The sequence below is a fragment of the Sciurus vulgaris genome (genome assembly GCF_902686455.1).
Source record: "Sciurus vulgaris genome assembly, chromosome: 3".
NCBI classification, from domain to species: Eukaryota; Metazoa; Chordata; class Mammalia; order Rodentia; family Sciuridae; genus Sciurus; species Sciurus vulgaris.
Genome location: NC_136463.1, coordinates 150455198 through 150470571, shown reverse-complemented (window position 1 = coordinate 150470571; position 15374 = coordinate 150455198). Strand labels below are relative to the sequence as shown.

The 15374-nt window shown below is 37.0% G+C and overlaps 1 protein-coding gene across 3 annotated transcripts in view; it reads right to left on the bottom strand.

Annotated features, from left to right (window-relative positions):
- The window catches only part of LOC306656960 (10 kDa heat shock protein, mitochondrial), a 37877-nt gene that overhangs the window by 12858 nt on the left and 9645 nt on the right, over window positions 1–15374 (bottom strand). The window contains exons 1-3 of one of the 3 annotated variants that reach the window (XM_079132598.1): window positions 13901–14053; window positions 9456–9518; window positions 3342–3442 (exon numbers count right to left, since the gene is read on the bottom strand). In XM_079132598.1, coding sequence (XP_078988724.1) covers window positions 3342–3442; window positions 9456–9518; window positions 13901–13960 — 224 coding nt within the window. In that variant the 5' untranslated portion in view covers window positions 13961–14053. Of the gene's footprint in view, window positions 1–3341; window positions 3443–9455; window positions 9519–13900; window positions 14054–15374 lie in introns of those variants that run through there. The other 2 variants (XM_079132601.1, XM_079132599.1) reach the window with 2 other exon arrangements.

Sequence of the window (15374 nt, the reverse complement as noted above, 5' to 3'; positions counted from 1 at the left end):
AGTATGAGGCTCTGGGTTCTATTCCCAGCACCATAAAACTAAAACAAAAAACAAGTCAAATATTATCAAATATATAATGTAGAAAATCTAAATTATCTATAATTCTACTACTTTCTCCCAAAAGTAAACTACTGTTCACATGCAAGTTTGTTTTCTATGTACACATTAAAATATACTGAGATCATATTAAACACAATTTTCTAAAATGCTTTTGTTACTTAATAGATGTGCCCGGTTTTTTTTCCCCACTTCTGGAGGTTAAACCCAGGGCTTGTGTATGCTAGGCAAGTGCTCTACTACTAAATCATACTCCTAGCCCTTTGGCAATTTTTTGGTGATATACTTTTCTTCTAAAACAAACTAACAATTATAAAGCCTATACAATGACTGAAATACAGTAAGTGCTCAATAAATAATTTTTAATAAATGAAGAAAGTAGGAAATTACAAGACAGTTTTAGACAGGCACTGGATGTAAGATAATACTCTATGTCATAAAAATAATTTTATAGTTGTCAAGCTATTGAATGTGTTCCCTCTAAAAATACTACCTAGTAATATTTAGTCTACCATATCAAGGTTGAAAATCAAAACTGTTTCCCCAGCAAACAAATTAAAATACTTTGGTTCTACCAGGTATAGTGGCACGTGCCTGTAATCCCAGTGACTGTATTGGGAGACTGAAGTAGGAGGATTGCAAGTTTGAGGTCAATCTGAGTTACTTAGCAAGACCCTCAGCAACTAAGTGAGACCCTGTCTCAAAATAAAAAATAAAAATTTAAAAGGGATGGAGAGATGGTTCAGTGGTAGAGGGCCCCTGTGTTAAATTCCAAGTACCAAAAAAAAAAAATAAACAAACCAAACCAAACTTTGGTTTCCCCCAAATCCAAAACTAAAAACCTAAGAAATTAAAAGATGAAAGGGATCTCCAAAGAAAAAGAAGAAAGGGGGCATATATGAACTAAATTTATTAAAAGAAAAACTACATTCTTTATATATTTATTTTAGGCATAATAGAAGAATAGAAAAATAGAAGAAAACAAAAAGACAAGAGTCAAATTTTCAGTTGTCTATAATTTCCTTTCCAGATGCCTAAAATGTTTTTCTTAGATTACAAAAATAACACTACTTCTGAATAACCCATCACCCTCTACTTCCCTTTTATCAGTAGGCTGCATGTTACGGGTTTTTGAGTTGTTTCCCACTAAATGGTAATAAACAGTTGTGATAAGCAAGTGTCTTAACTAATCCAACCTTCTTATAGTCAACAGTAAAATTAACTATTTTGAAGTGTTGCAGATATAATCTGGCAAACAACAAATCTAACAGCTTTAAATTAACCTAATACAGGGCAATACATTCAACTGCACAGCTGAAGAGACAGGCTAGGACAGAAATTTTGTCCAAGATCTCAGGTACCAAGTCACACATCCTGGCATAAAATTGAATGCCATTCAAAGGAGTACCTTTTCCTAATTACAAAGATTCAGAATGAGCTAATGGAGATTTGAATAAAGTCATGATCCAACTCAAACTAACATATTATAATTAATTGCACTAATTAATAACTGCAAATCAATAACATCAAGTACATGCAAAAAAAACCCCAAAAGGCTACTCATGGAACTCTTCTTGGCCAACTATAATGACATATAACATGACAAAGAAACCAAAGAATATATATATGACTACAATATATAAATCCACCCCCCCAAAAAGTGGCTAATAGAATAAAAAAAATAACAAAAGTAAATATAATAGCACAAGGACAAACAGAATAAAATTTTACAAAGACTTTTATATGTTTTATATAATGCATATCTCCCAGTAGAGGTTAAATAGGGAAAAAAATGTTTTCTTAGAGCTGAAATAAAACCCTGTATGGTGAAATCGGACCTCACTTTTTAGAATTAGGTTTGTAGTCAACAAACATATTCAATGGAAATTGGGGATGTAGGGATGTATGTTTAATATATGCAAGGCCCTGGGTTCAATTCCCAGCACCCAATAAAGAAAGTTTAAGTTCATGATCAGTCTATGCAACACAGTGAAATCTTATCTTTAAAAATAAAAAGGAATAATGTGTGAGGCTCTGGGTTTGATCCCCAGCCCCACAAAAATAAGTAATACATAAAAATAAAATATTCAAGTGATTTGTCTAAGAAACTGGCAAAGCACATAAAGAAGTATTAGCATACTACAATTGCCAAACTGTTATAAGACACATCAAGACATACATATCTTAGCAAGTAGACAGCATCAAGAATTTTAAAAAAGTGTCCTATCTACAAGTTGAGAATGTATTATGCTGTTGAATGTACACTGCATTCTCTATATTTAATCTGTCAACTCATCTCAGCTCTAATTTGCACTGAGAAGTTTACAACTTTAGGAAACATCTACTAACTTTGGGATGCAGCTGCTTATAAAGTTAACTCTAAACTGGGTGTGGTGGCTCATGTCTGTAATCCCAGCAATTCAGGAGGCTGAGGAAGGAGGATTACAAATTCGAGGCCAGCCTCAGCAACTTATCAAGGTCTTAAGCAACTAAGACCCTGTCTCAAAATAAAAATTAAAAGGGTTGGGGACTTAGCTCAGTGGTAACTATACCCCTAGGCTCAATCCCTGGTACAAAAAATAATAATAAAGTTAACTCTACCTATTTACTGGTCAACAATAATCTCAAAGGATACAATAAAAGCACAAAAACTCCTTAATTTAGGAATAAAATCAATCTCTATTTACCAAAGGGAAGAATGGAAGTTTGCACAGTTCATAGGTAATTCATCAGATATCAAGCCTAGATTAAGACCTAGAGTTGATCCTCTATAAAGAAATAAAGTTATTCATCAGTATTAAAATGGAAATAATGCCTTTGTGGTTAAGAGACACAATTAATAAAAACAATGTAAAAAGATGGTGAGCCCCAAATCCATAAATATAGAAACATGCACAGGCAAATCTGCAACGGCCTTTCAAAACAAGTGACTTTGTAGCATTACTCCACAGGGAAACAATTAGTGAACAATAAAGCTGAAGGACCTTTTAACAATCAAGACACAAAAGTTTTAGAATGTGGCTTTTTGATCTATCAGAGGTAAATTTTATCTGATTCATGATTATCATTAGTAGGTACTAAAGGATACTTATACTAGAATTATTGTTTTTTTGTTGGTCTTTTTTTATTTATTTATTTTGTCAACAGACCTTCATTTTACTTATTTATTTATATGCAATGCTAAGAATCAAACCCAAAGCTTCACACATGCTAGGCAAGTGCTCAACCACTGAGCCACAACCCCAGCCCACATTATTGCTTTTTTATATATCGTAAGAACCTACCTTAAATGTTCATACTTCCAAACACCTTCATCTTGGCCTTCAGGAGGTTCAAGAATTTTGTCAATATTGGAGCAATCTGCCCTTATGTTCTGTTGAATATACTATAAAAAAAGAAGTTCTTATGGTTAATTAAAACACTGTACTATGTGACAAATTCAGTTTCAAATATATTCCATTTTTGAATATAAAACTGCAGTTATGGTTCAACTTTTGGGTTATACACTGAAAAGAAAACTAAGTTTCAAATCATCAGTTAACTCAAAAAAAGGAGGTAACCCTTCCAAGTCAACTTAATTGGAGACAGAGTATCAGAACTGGAACTGGGATCGAAATTGAGAATCCAGAATTTTCATAAGAATATAGAATACAGACAATGTAAATATAACTGTACATATTATATTCCATTTATATAAAATATCTAGATTAAGCAAATCTACAGGAAACTAGATTATAAATTACTAAGGGTTGGAGAGAAGAGGAAGGCAGAGAAGAATGAAGCTGACTGCTAAGGGGGATGGGGTTTCTTTTAGGGTCAATAAAAAAAATTCTAAAATTAGGTTAAGTTGAGGCTTAATAGAACCACAGAATTGTACACTTTAAATGGTTAGTTATATGGTATATTAATTATATCCAAGGAAAGTTGTTTTAAAAACTGACAAGCAAACCAGGCCTGGTGGCACACATCTATAATCCCAGCAATTTGGGAGGTGGTAATAGTGATTGAACCAAAAGATCTCTACCATTGAGCTACATCCCCAATGCCCCCTTTTTCTTTTTTTGGTACTAGGGATTGAACCTAGGGGCCCTTTACCACTGAGCTACAGCCCTAGCTCCCCACTCCTTTTTTATTTTTAGACAGGGTCTCAGTAAGTTTCTTAGGGCCTCAGAATGGCAATCCTCCTAGCTCAGCCTCCAGAATCACTGAGATTACAGATGCACACCACCATGCTTGGCTCCCAACCCTTTTCATTTTTAAATTTTGGCAGGATCTCACCAAATTGTCCAGGCTGGCCTTGAATTTGTAATCCTCCTGCCTCAGTCTCCTGAGTAGCTGGGATTACAAGCATGTGCCAGGAGCTGAGACAGGAGGATTGAAAGTTTGAAGTTAGCCTGTGCAACTTAGCAAGACCTTGTCTCAAATTTTTAAAAAGGGTCAATGATGTAGCTCAGTGGAATAACATTTGTTCAGTATATGTAAGGCCTTGATTTCAATCTCTAGTACCACACACAACATTGCTAGGATTACAGGCATGAGCCACTGTGCCCTGTGTCCCCACTAAGAGGTGAGGAAGCTGCAGGACAAAAGTTTGAAGCTTACAGAGGTTGGTTCATGGGGGTTAAGGAAAGAAACTCACACTGGAATTAAAAGGGCAAGGTGAAGCAACAAGTGTTTGTGTAGAAGCTGCAGCAAGTTACTCAGATCTAGCTAAGATAACTGATGAAGGTGGCTACTCTAAATAACATAACTTCACTATAGACAAAACAGTCTCATACTAGAAAAAAAATGATATCTAGAACATTCATAGCTAGAGACAAGTCAACACCTGTCTTCAAAGCTTCAATGGATACACTACCTCTCATGTTAGGGGTTAACAAGGTTTGTGGCTTCAAGTTGAAACCAATGTTAGTTAATTATTCTGAAAATCCTAGGACCCTTAAGAATTATACTTAAGCCAAGTGCAGTGGTACAAGCCTGTGATCCCAGTGATTCAGGATGCTAAGGCAGAAAAATGACAAGTTTAAGGTCGGTCTCAGCAACACAGGGAGATCCCATTTCAAAAAAGACAGCCTAGATGATGGCAAAATCTGTTCACAACATAGTCTACAGAATATCACAAGCCCACTGTTGAGATCTCCTGTTCAGAAAAAAGATTCTTTTCAAAATATTACTTTTTCTTGACAATGTACCTAGTCACCCAAGAGCTTTGATGGAGATACATAATGAAATCAATGTTTTTTTCATGCCTGCTAATACACAACATTTATTCTGAAGCACATGGATCAAAATCAAATTTTGACTTTCAAGGCACCATCTGGATAGGCAGGGGATGTAGCTCAATAATTGAGCACATGCTTATCATGAGGCCCTGGGTTCAATTCCCAGTACTGCAAAATACTTTGTAAGGCTATAGCTGCTATAGATAGTAGTTTTTCTGATGGATATAAGCAAAACAAACTGAAAACCTTCTGGAAAGGATTTACCATTCTAGATGGTATAAAGAACATTCATTAACCCAATTAACATGTTAACTTGAAAAAAAAAATGTACAACTTGTATGGTTTTTATGTATCATTTTGATAAACAATTTAAATTAAAAAAGAACATTCATGATTTATGGGAGGCAGTCAAAATGTCAACATTAACTGGGATTGGAAGTTGATTCCAACCTTCACAAATGTCTTTTACAGATTAAAGACTTCAGCAAAGGATGTATCTGCAGATGTGACAGAAATGGCAAGATGATTAGAATTAGATGCAAAGCCTTGATACGTAACTGAACTGCTGCAATCTCACAATTAAACTTTAACAGACGGAGTTGCTTCTTAGGGAAAAGCAAAAACCATGGTTTCCTGAGAAGGAATCCAGTGAAAATGCTGTAAATACTATTAAAATGAAAACAATGGATTTAGAATATTATATAAACTTAGCAGCAGGGTTTGAAAGATTGATTTTTTTTCTTTTTTTTTTTTGGGGGGGGGGGGGGGGGGTAATAGGGGACTGAACCCAGGGTGCTTAATGGCTGAGCTACAACCCCAAACCTTTTTCATATCTTATTTTGAAAGAGGGTATCGCTGAATTACATAGGGCCTCGCTAAATTGCTGAGTATGGTTTTGAACTTGAGATCCTCCTACCTCAGCCTCCCAAGCAGCTGGGATTACAGATGTGTGCCACCAACCCAGCTTGATTTCAATTTTTAAAGACATTCTAGTGTGTGTAATATGCTATCAAAGAGCCAGGTGCAGTGGCACATGCTTGTAACCCCAGGCAGAGGCAGGAAATTCAGAGCTAGCCTCAGCAACTTAGTGAGGCCCTATACAACTTAGCAAGACCCTATCTCAAAAAATAGAAAAGGCTGGGGATGGGTTGGGGATATAGCTCAGTTGGTAGAGTGTTTGCCTTGCAAGCACAAGGCCCTGGGTTCAATCCCCAGTACCGCAAAAAAAAAAAAAAAAGAAAGAAAGAAAGAAAGAAAGAAAGAAAAGGCTGGGGATGAGCTCAGCAGTTAAGTGCTCTTGGGTTCAATTCTGATACCAAAAGGGAGAAAATGCTATCAAATACACTGCTGCAAGTAACAAAGCTTTCTCCAACTCTTAAAAGATTAAGACTTACTAAACTCTTAGATAACTGCTTAGATTTTTAGCAATAAAGTTATTCGGTTTTTTGTTTTGTTTTTGCAGTGCCAGGGATCCAACTCAGGGCCTCATGCATGCAAAGTGCATGCTTTACTAAATCTACACCTCCAACTAAAAATAAGTATTTTAAAATTAAGATATATTCATTTATGTTTTAGACATGTTATTGCACATTTACTAGAATTACAATAGAGGATAAACATAACTTTCATATGCACTGGAAACAGAAAAATTCATGACTTGCTTTATTGCAGTATCTTTAATGTGGTGATTTGGAACAAAACCCACAATTTCTCTAAAGTATTCCTGAATTCTAGTCTACATAGAATTATCTGATTTATGACATGTGTCTTTTGCATATCTAAATTAGCAATCTGTCTATTCATTGTTATCTTTCCTGCTCCCACTATACCTTCTACAGAACTCTTACTAGCATTTATTTCACAAAAAAATGGCACTCATTTTCTTATGTCTCCAACAAATAGTTGAGACCATGAATACAGAGACTTAAGGGTTTTTTGAATTTTGGTATTAGCACCTAAAACAGAGAAAGCATTTCACTAATGTTCACTGACTTAAACCACATTACCTGAGGTCAAAGATAAATAATGGTTTGAAATGTTAAAGCCACAGAGTGATAAAAAGGACAAAATTTATCAAAAACAGAGTATACACCCTGATTCTTTTGCATTCCTTGGTGATTCCAAATCAATGTTAGGCACACAAAAATATATTCTCTTGCTGGATGTAGTGACACACAACTGTAGTCCCCAGCTATTTGTGAGGCTAAGGCAGGAGGGTTTCATGTTCTCTGTCAAATGGTTTGCTCATAATTAATTTTAATTCTTTATATATTTAGAAACTGAATTTAGTTATTTTAAATTTTGTTATTAAAGGGTATTGCAAGTTGCCTAACTCTAAGAAATCTAGAGTCGGGGCTGGGGATATAGCCAAGTTGGTAGAGTGGTTTGCCTTGCAAGCACAAGGCCCTGGGTTCAATCCCCAGCACCGCAAAAAAAAAAAAAAAAAAAAAAGAAAGAAATCTAGAGTCTTTTTAATAATGCCAACATATATAAAAATATAAAAGGGAACAAGAAGAAATCTTCATTTTAGAAATAAAACCAAAAACAGCTGAGCACACTGGCACATGCCTATAATCCCAGTTACCTGGGAGGCTGAGGCAGGAGAATCACAAGTGTAAGGTCAGCCTGGACCTTATCTCAAAATAAAAAAATAAAAAGGGATAAGGGTGTGGCATGATAGAGCACTTGCCTAGTATGTGCTAGGCCCTGGAGTCAATCACCATCACACACATACACACATACACAGAAAAGTACTTTATTATTTCCAGTTGGGGAGAAAATGGAATAAACAATCTTTCACTCCCACTGAATGAAACTATAAAATCTGGATTAAATTCATCTGGTTCTGCTATTTAAAGTTTTTGAAAAGTATATTGCAAGAAAATCTAAGCACAACCAGAATTCAAAGCATTACTCCAGTAACCCCTAAACAGAACTCAATGCAGAAAGTCAGGTGTGGAGGTGCACACCTGTAATCTGAGAGATTCAGGAGGCTGAGGTAGGATGATCACAAGCAACTCAACAAGACCTTGTTTCAAAATAAAAAATAAAAAGGGCTGGGGATGTGGGTAAGTGACCCTGAGTTCTATCCCCAGTAATTCTCCCTGCAAGAAAAAGAATTTCAGGCTTGATATGAAGCCCCAAAATAAATACTATGGTGCTGAGAGAGTAGTCAATACAAATCCTGGTTCAGGAATGGAAAAAGCACTTCTAGGGGCTTGGGAATACAGCTCAGTGGTAGAGAGGGTGCCTTGAATGCATGAGGGCCTGGGTTCAATTCTTAGCACAGCTAAAAACAAATAAAAATTAAAATATAGTTTAAGCAATAACTGAGATACTAGTATATCCCAATTTATTGCTTTTGTTTTTGTTATTTTAACCTTCTTTTTTTTTTATTTTTTATTTTTTTTGTGGCACTAAGAATCAAACCCAGGGTCTTGTACATGCTCCACCACTGAACTACACCCTGCAACCCCTATTATACCTCAATTTCTGTCACTCTTTTATTAAACCCTTAATGCAATCTTTAACAATTAGCTCTGAATACTACAGTTTTTCCCAAACTCCAGATGTTACTCAACATAAAAAAACTTTCAAACCAAAATTACTACAAAAGCCTAGCCCCTTGAGAATCACTGTCATGGTGAGTTATCTGACAGTGGCAACAACCCAAAGGGAAGCATCTTAGCCCTCACATATACTGGATGGGGATAAAGCTTAAGAACTAATGATAACTAACATGAAAATGTAAATCTTAGAAACATGTTATCAAGGGTTTACTCACCAAATGAGCATGCTACTTCTATTTAATTACCTGTTATTCAAATTAATCATTCAATTAATTTTGAGTTAATTTCATTATAAAATTGAATTTAGTACTCTAGTCTGGTGTATAACAGATATTAAAAATTTATTTAAAGGGCTAGGGCTATAGCTCAGTTGAAAGTGCTTGCAAGGGGTTCAATCCCCAGTACCAAAAAAAAAATGTATTTAAGACTGACTATAGTTTAACATACCATCTTAAAACAAAATGAGGCTTGATTAAAATTTTAAATGGGCATTTCATTAACTCAGTGGAATCTGATTTAGCTGTTTTTAAAAAAAAAAAAATTCTAAACTATGTTGAAGAAGTAAAATATTTAGGTTATCAGAGTTGTAAAAGAAACTTTTTATTACCTGCTGAACAGCAAGTGTACTGTCCATTTCATCAAATGACTCATCAGGCCAATTATAGAAATCCTATAAAAATAAATTCATAGTTAAAACATACACAAAGTTACAGAGGATATTATTATTAATAACTTTGATTCTGAATAAAAATCCAAAGCTTACACTAGAAAGGAAGAAAAGCCTTTACAATATGATTATCAGAAAAAAGTTAAAAATTTTTAGTCAATGTTTTTAAGTGAACACCAAGATTTTATTTAATTAAACTACAAATCACATTTTTTTTCAAGCACAAATCTCTCAAAGTTGGTTCCAATTAACCTTTCATGTATAACTTAACTGGGGAGATAAGTGTATCACTTTTTTGCTGATGATGGGTAAACACCTCTAAAAAAGTTACACTAAAAAAAGTCTCCAGGCATCAAAAAACTAGAACAGTTTTTTATCTAAAGTTAGCATCAGTAGTTAATTTATGACTACATAAGTGTTATTTTAGAAAGATATTATAAATTATTATTCCAATTCCAAATAGTTTTAAATTGCTTAATAGAAACAAGTTCCAACAAAAAGAAGTCATTCAGCTGGGCATGGTGGTGCATGCCTCTAATTCCAGAAGCTCAGGAGGCTGAGGCAGGAGGCTCACAAGTTCAAACCAGCCTCAGCAACTTAGCAAGGCCCTAAGCAATTTAGGAAGATCCTGTCTCAAAATAAATAAATAAGGGGGGGTTGTAGCTCAGTGGTAGAGCACTTGCCTAACATGTGCGAGACACTGGGTTCGATCCTTAGCACCACATAAAAATAATAAACAAAATAAAGGTCCATCAACAACTAAAAAAAATTTTAAAAAAGAGCAAATACCACGTCAAAATAAATAAATAAATAAATAAATAAATAAATAAATAAATAAGAAGGTCTGGGGATGTGCCTCAATGGTTAAGAAACCTTGGGTTTAATACCTGGTACCAAAAAAAAAAAAAAAAACCCCAAAGAAACAAGTAGTTATCCAGTTGGTGGTACAGGTCAATGGTAGAAGCACTAGACATGCCTATGGGTTAGATCCCAGTTGGATCCCCAGGCTGTGTGTATCCAAAAGATTACTACTTTGCTGGTTTTGGGGACTGGGGAATTTCAACCACTGAACTATATCCCTAGCCCTTTTAATTTTTCATTTCGAGACAAGATTCACTAAATTGCTGAGGATGGCCTTGAACTTGGGATTGTCCTTCTTCAGTCTCCCAAGTAACTAGGATTGTAGGCGGGTGCTAGCCCTTGGCCAAATGACTTCTTTTAAGGGGGATACTTTTGTGAAAGACCTGGTACTGTTTCTAAATCCTCTATAAATAGGGGAATGTCTGTGAACTCAGATGAGTGATTAAATTCCTTTCCATCTGACTGATTTTCCAGCAAAGTGTACTTATGCATCCTTCATAAGTAATGCAATGCTTGAACATAGTTGGTCTTCAATAAAAAAGTCTCTGGGGTAAAACAGGATGGGTAAAAGGTAATAATATTTCATAAATGTGAATCAATGTTCCATAAATTTGAATCAACCATCACAGGCAAGTCTTCAAAACATTGAACAAGAAAAAATAAAGCACAACTGGAAGAATATACAGTGTATGATACCATATGAATAAAAGTTTACAAAAATGCAAGGTATATTTATAAATATAATGCATGTAGAGTAAAAGTATAAAGAAATCACCATTTCTGGGTGGGTGGGAGGAGTAGAAAACAGGAAAATGTGACCCGAGGGACTTAGCTATATTAGCAACATCATATTCTGAGGTTAGGTGATGGTTATATCTTTTTAATTGTCTTAAACATTTCACCAATGTTTAAGTTTTCATAGTTGCCCAATCTGAAAGAAAATATTGAACTAAATTTATTAAGGGAAAATGTCAATAAATAAAATAATCTTTTCGAACTTGTTCCCAGATGCCTTTTATTATACATTATCTAAATATTAAAAAGCAGTTTTAAAATTCTTCCTATATAACTCACACTTAAAAATGTTTCTGGACTGGGGATATAGCTCAGTTGGTAGAGTGGTTGCCTTGCAAGCACAAGGCCCTGGGTTCAAGCCCCAGCACTGCAAAAAAAAAAAAAAAAAAAGTTTCTATCAATATGCTTTGCTTATTCTTTCATTTAAAAAATTAGAAAGATTGGGGCTGGGATGCAGCTCAATAATAAGAGCACTTTCCCAGCATGTGAGAGGTCCTGGGTTCAATCCCCAGCACCACTAAAAATAATAAATAATACACAAAACAATAATAAAAATGTAGACTATTTTGTTTTAAAAAATATAAATGTGACCAATTAGAATAAAAATATATTGAGTATACATAGTAATACTATTTAGAAAAGATGTTGAAGAGTTCACTGGGAATGAAAAGTTTTGCAACGTAATTGTGATATATTTTAGACATGTTATGAGATACCAAAAATCCAGCTTAAAAATGTTCTCATCTGCTGGGTACGGTGGTGCATGCCTGTAATCCCAGGGGCTCAGGCGGCTGAGGCAGGAGGAGCAAAGCAAGACTCCACAACTTAGTGAGACCCTATCTCAAAAAATAAAAAGGCTGAAGATGTGGCTCAGTGGTTAAGCACTTCTGGGTTCAATCCCTGGTAAGGGGGAAATTTTTTTCTCATCTAATTGTTAACATTTATTGAAAACCAACTATGTGCCTACATTCCAGTCTAACCAACTTAAAAAAAAAAAAAAGTAGAAAGATACACCACCTACACTTTTTATTATAGTTTTAATATAGTTTTAAATAGGTCATTTTGGAATAGACCTATTCATTGAAGGAAATTCATGTAACAAACAAGATAGGAATGCTGATAAAGTTTTTTTTTTTTCTCTTTTAATCCTGCTACCTTTTACTTAGCCTTAATTTATGACAATGTGGAAAAAGGAAAAGGAGATTTCTTATAACAACATAGCAAATGGATATTTTACAGTATTTGTTTAAAATAAATTTTCAAAATTTAAAAGGACTTTTGGCTGGGGTATAGCTCTCTGTGACAGAGCTTTTGCTTAAAATAGGCCCGTGGTTCCCATCCCACCACCAAAAAAAAAAAAAAAAAAAAAAAAGGACACTTGATCACTTAAGAATTAGAAACAATGTTGCCACAGAATAAAAAAAGTTATCTGGGGAAAGATCCATTTAAAAGGAAAGGAAAGAAAAGTTTATAAATGGTAAAAGAAAGCATACAGAATATACATATTTCAAGTAGTAAGAAAACAAAACTGCCAGTAGAAGTAACTGCCAACTTAAAATGTGTACTAAGACTTTTCAAAACAATTCTCTAACATGCAGTAGTAGCACAAGCAACTTGTTAAAGTCACTAGTGAATTAACATTCAGGAGACTGGATAACTTTAAGCAAGTCCAGTGGATTGTTCTCCTAGGCTTCAGCTTCCTTATCTGTAATGGATCTGGAAAGATGTCTAGATACATAAACTCCCTCTGATACATCTCTTTTCCACAATTTTGTACAAGAAATTAAAATCTATTTTCATAAACATAACAGCTCCATGATTGTTTTCTTTTCTCACGCATCACTTTTCTTTAAAATTACATTTTAAACACATCTCTTCAGACTTTAGTGCATCTATTTTATGGCAAGCCATTTTGGGTGGGATAGTGATCAAGTCTGAATACCAGTTCGATTTTTTTTTTTTTTAAGTTGAAGGATCCCATCTTTTGCAAACCCTAAGAAGCAATACCTAAATAAGCACCGGCTCACCCCAAATAGTTATAAAAAGTTGATGAGATTATAATCAGTTTATTCCCTGACTATGCTTCACACATATTAACAAGGAAATTCATAAGGAATGATATCTAACAAGTCGCAACTTGGTGATGAAAACTTGCTGGACCAGAAAACAGCTGCAGGGACGCAGAGGGAGTGGTGGTCAAAGGCAAACAACAGGAGGAGGATAAATTATCGCCACCCGCATCCGGCTAGACAAGCTGGATGGGAGCCGACAGGCAGGTACGTCACAAGGCAAGTAGGCAATGGAAGCCGGGAGGAGGGAGGCTGTGTTAGCACCCCCTACCTCCCCGCCGGCCCCGACCCTAGGAAAACCCCAAGGTCTCCACCTGGCTGGCCGCGCCCCTTCGGCGCCAATCAGCTGGCGCTCACCCGCGAAACGAAAACCTGCAGTCGCCGCGGACAGGCTTACAGTCTGGGGCCGCGGCAGGCACTCCCGCAACCCCCACGCTCCTCAGGCCCCGACTCATTCTGAGCTCTGCAGGCCTTGAGGGTGGCCGCTGCCGCCTCAGCCAGACAGAGGGGCTGCGGCTCCGGAAGAGCAGGCCGGGCACCAGTGCCCCCGCCCGCCCGCCTGCCGCCCGGGCCCAAGCTTTCCTCAGCGGCTGCCTGCTTGCAAGCGCGGCACTGTTGGGTACCGCGAGACCCCCGGCAAAAAAGGTGTGGAGATGGTACCTGTGCCTTAGTGCCCGGCCTGTTCCTCCTCAGCACTGCCGTCCCCTCCGCCATGACCATAGTGCCAGAGTCTGGGCGGCTGGAGTTGGTACCCGGATGTAGGGGACGGCTGCCGCGCGGGGGGCGGGGCACAGAGGCACTCTTGGTTGGGGCTCTGGGGAGGAGCGGCACTCTGCGGAACAGCCGTAGGCCGCGCGGGGCAGGACGGGAAGACAGGGAGGAGTCTGAGGTAGGGCGGGCTAGGCCGAGGGAGGGAAGGAGGGAGGGAAGGGTCAAACGAAGGAAGAGCCGGCGAGGTTCCGGTGGCGACTTGGAAGAAAAATTGACAGAAGAGCTGGGGGTTACAAGCGGTTTGGAGAGGTCCTCGAGCTGACTCCGAGGATGGTGACCGAGGATGACCGCTGTGGCAGTGTGCACGGCCTGCGTCACACTTGGGTGCCTCCCCTTGAGCTCTTGTTAATTACCTTGCAAGGGCAGAGTTTACGCAATGGCGACCGTTTCGGTAAACCCTCGTGCAAGCAAATATTTAGAGAAGCATAATTCTCCAAAACCCGCCTAAGGGAAGCAAAGTAGAAAACGGACCAGTCTGGGAAAGATAATATGGAATCTGCATGAAATCGACCCAGTCTGATATTAGACTAAGAGTTTGACTATTAAATATTTCTTGCACCTGCTGTCTACAAAGTCAAGGACCTTTTCAGTGACAAGTTTGCGTAGATAAAAGACGCAGATGCCCTTTATGAGAAGTGGACTGCTGGTATTGTGCGTTAAGCATACTTAGAAGTAGTCTGCGTTTTTGAAAGTCGGAAGCAGAAGGAAAAGAGTAGTCCTTGGCAGAGAGTGGAATTTTTACATCTTCCAGGATTCCGAATTTTTAAGTGTTGTGTTGGCTTAAGTTAAAAAAAAAAAAAAAAAAACTCCTGATAAAAAGACTTAAAATCTATGATCTGAATGAGGAAGGCCTTGATGGCCTTTATACCAGATGGGAAGAGTTCAGAGCAGAATGCATACAGTGGCATGATTTCATGAAAACATCATGTCCCTAAATAAAGGTGTCTTGAGACTGCTGAGAGAGGTCCACTCAATAGCCTCCAAAGATGAAAGCAGAGAAGAGGTTCTTATTTGGGTCTGAAACTGAATAATTGTCAGTGACTTGGAACATGGTTTAGAAGAGTTTGATAGCAGGAAGTTGGTGTACATATAAGTAAGATTCTTTTTGGAAGATATAGACTGGCTGGGCATGGTGGAACAGGCCTGTAATCCCAGCAACTGGGGAAGCTGAGGCAGGAAGATGACAAGTTCTAGTCTTAGCAATTTACAGAGGCCCTAAAAAATTTAGAGACACTGTCTTAAGATTAAAAAGGACTGGGGATGTAGTTAAGTGGTAAAGCCCCTCCTGGGTTCAATCCCCAGTACAAAAAAAAAACAAAAAAACAAAACTGTAAACTAGTTAACTTTTTTTCTTTTCTCCATT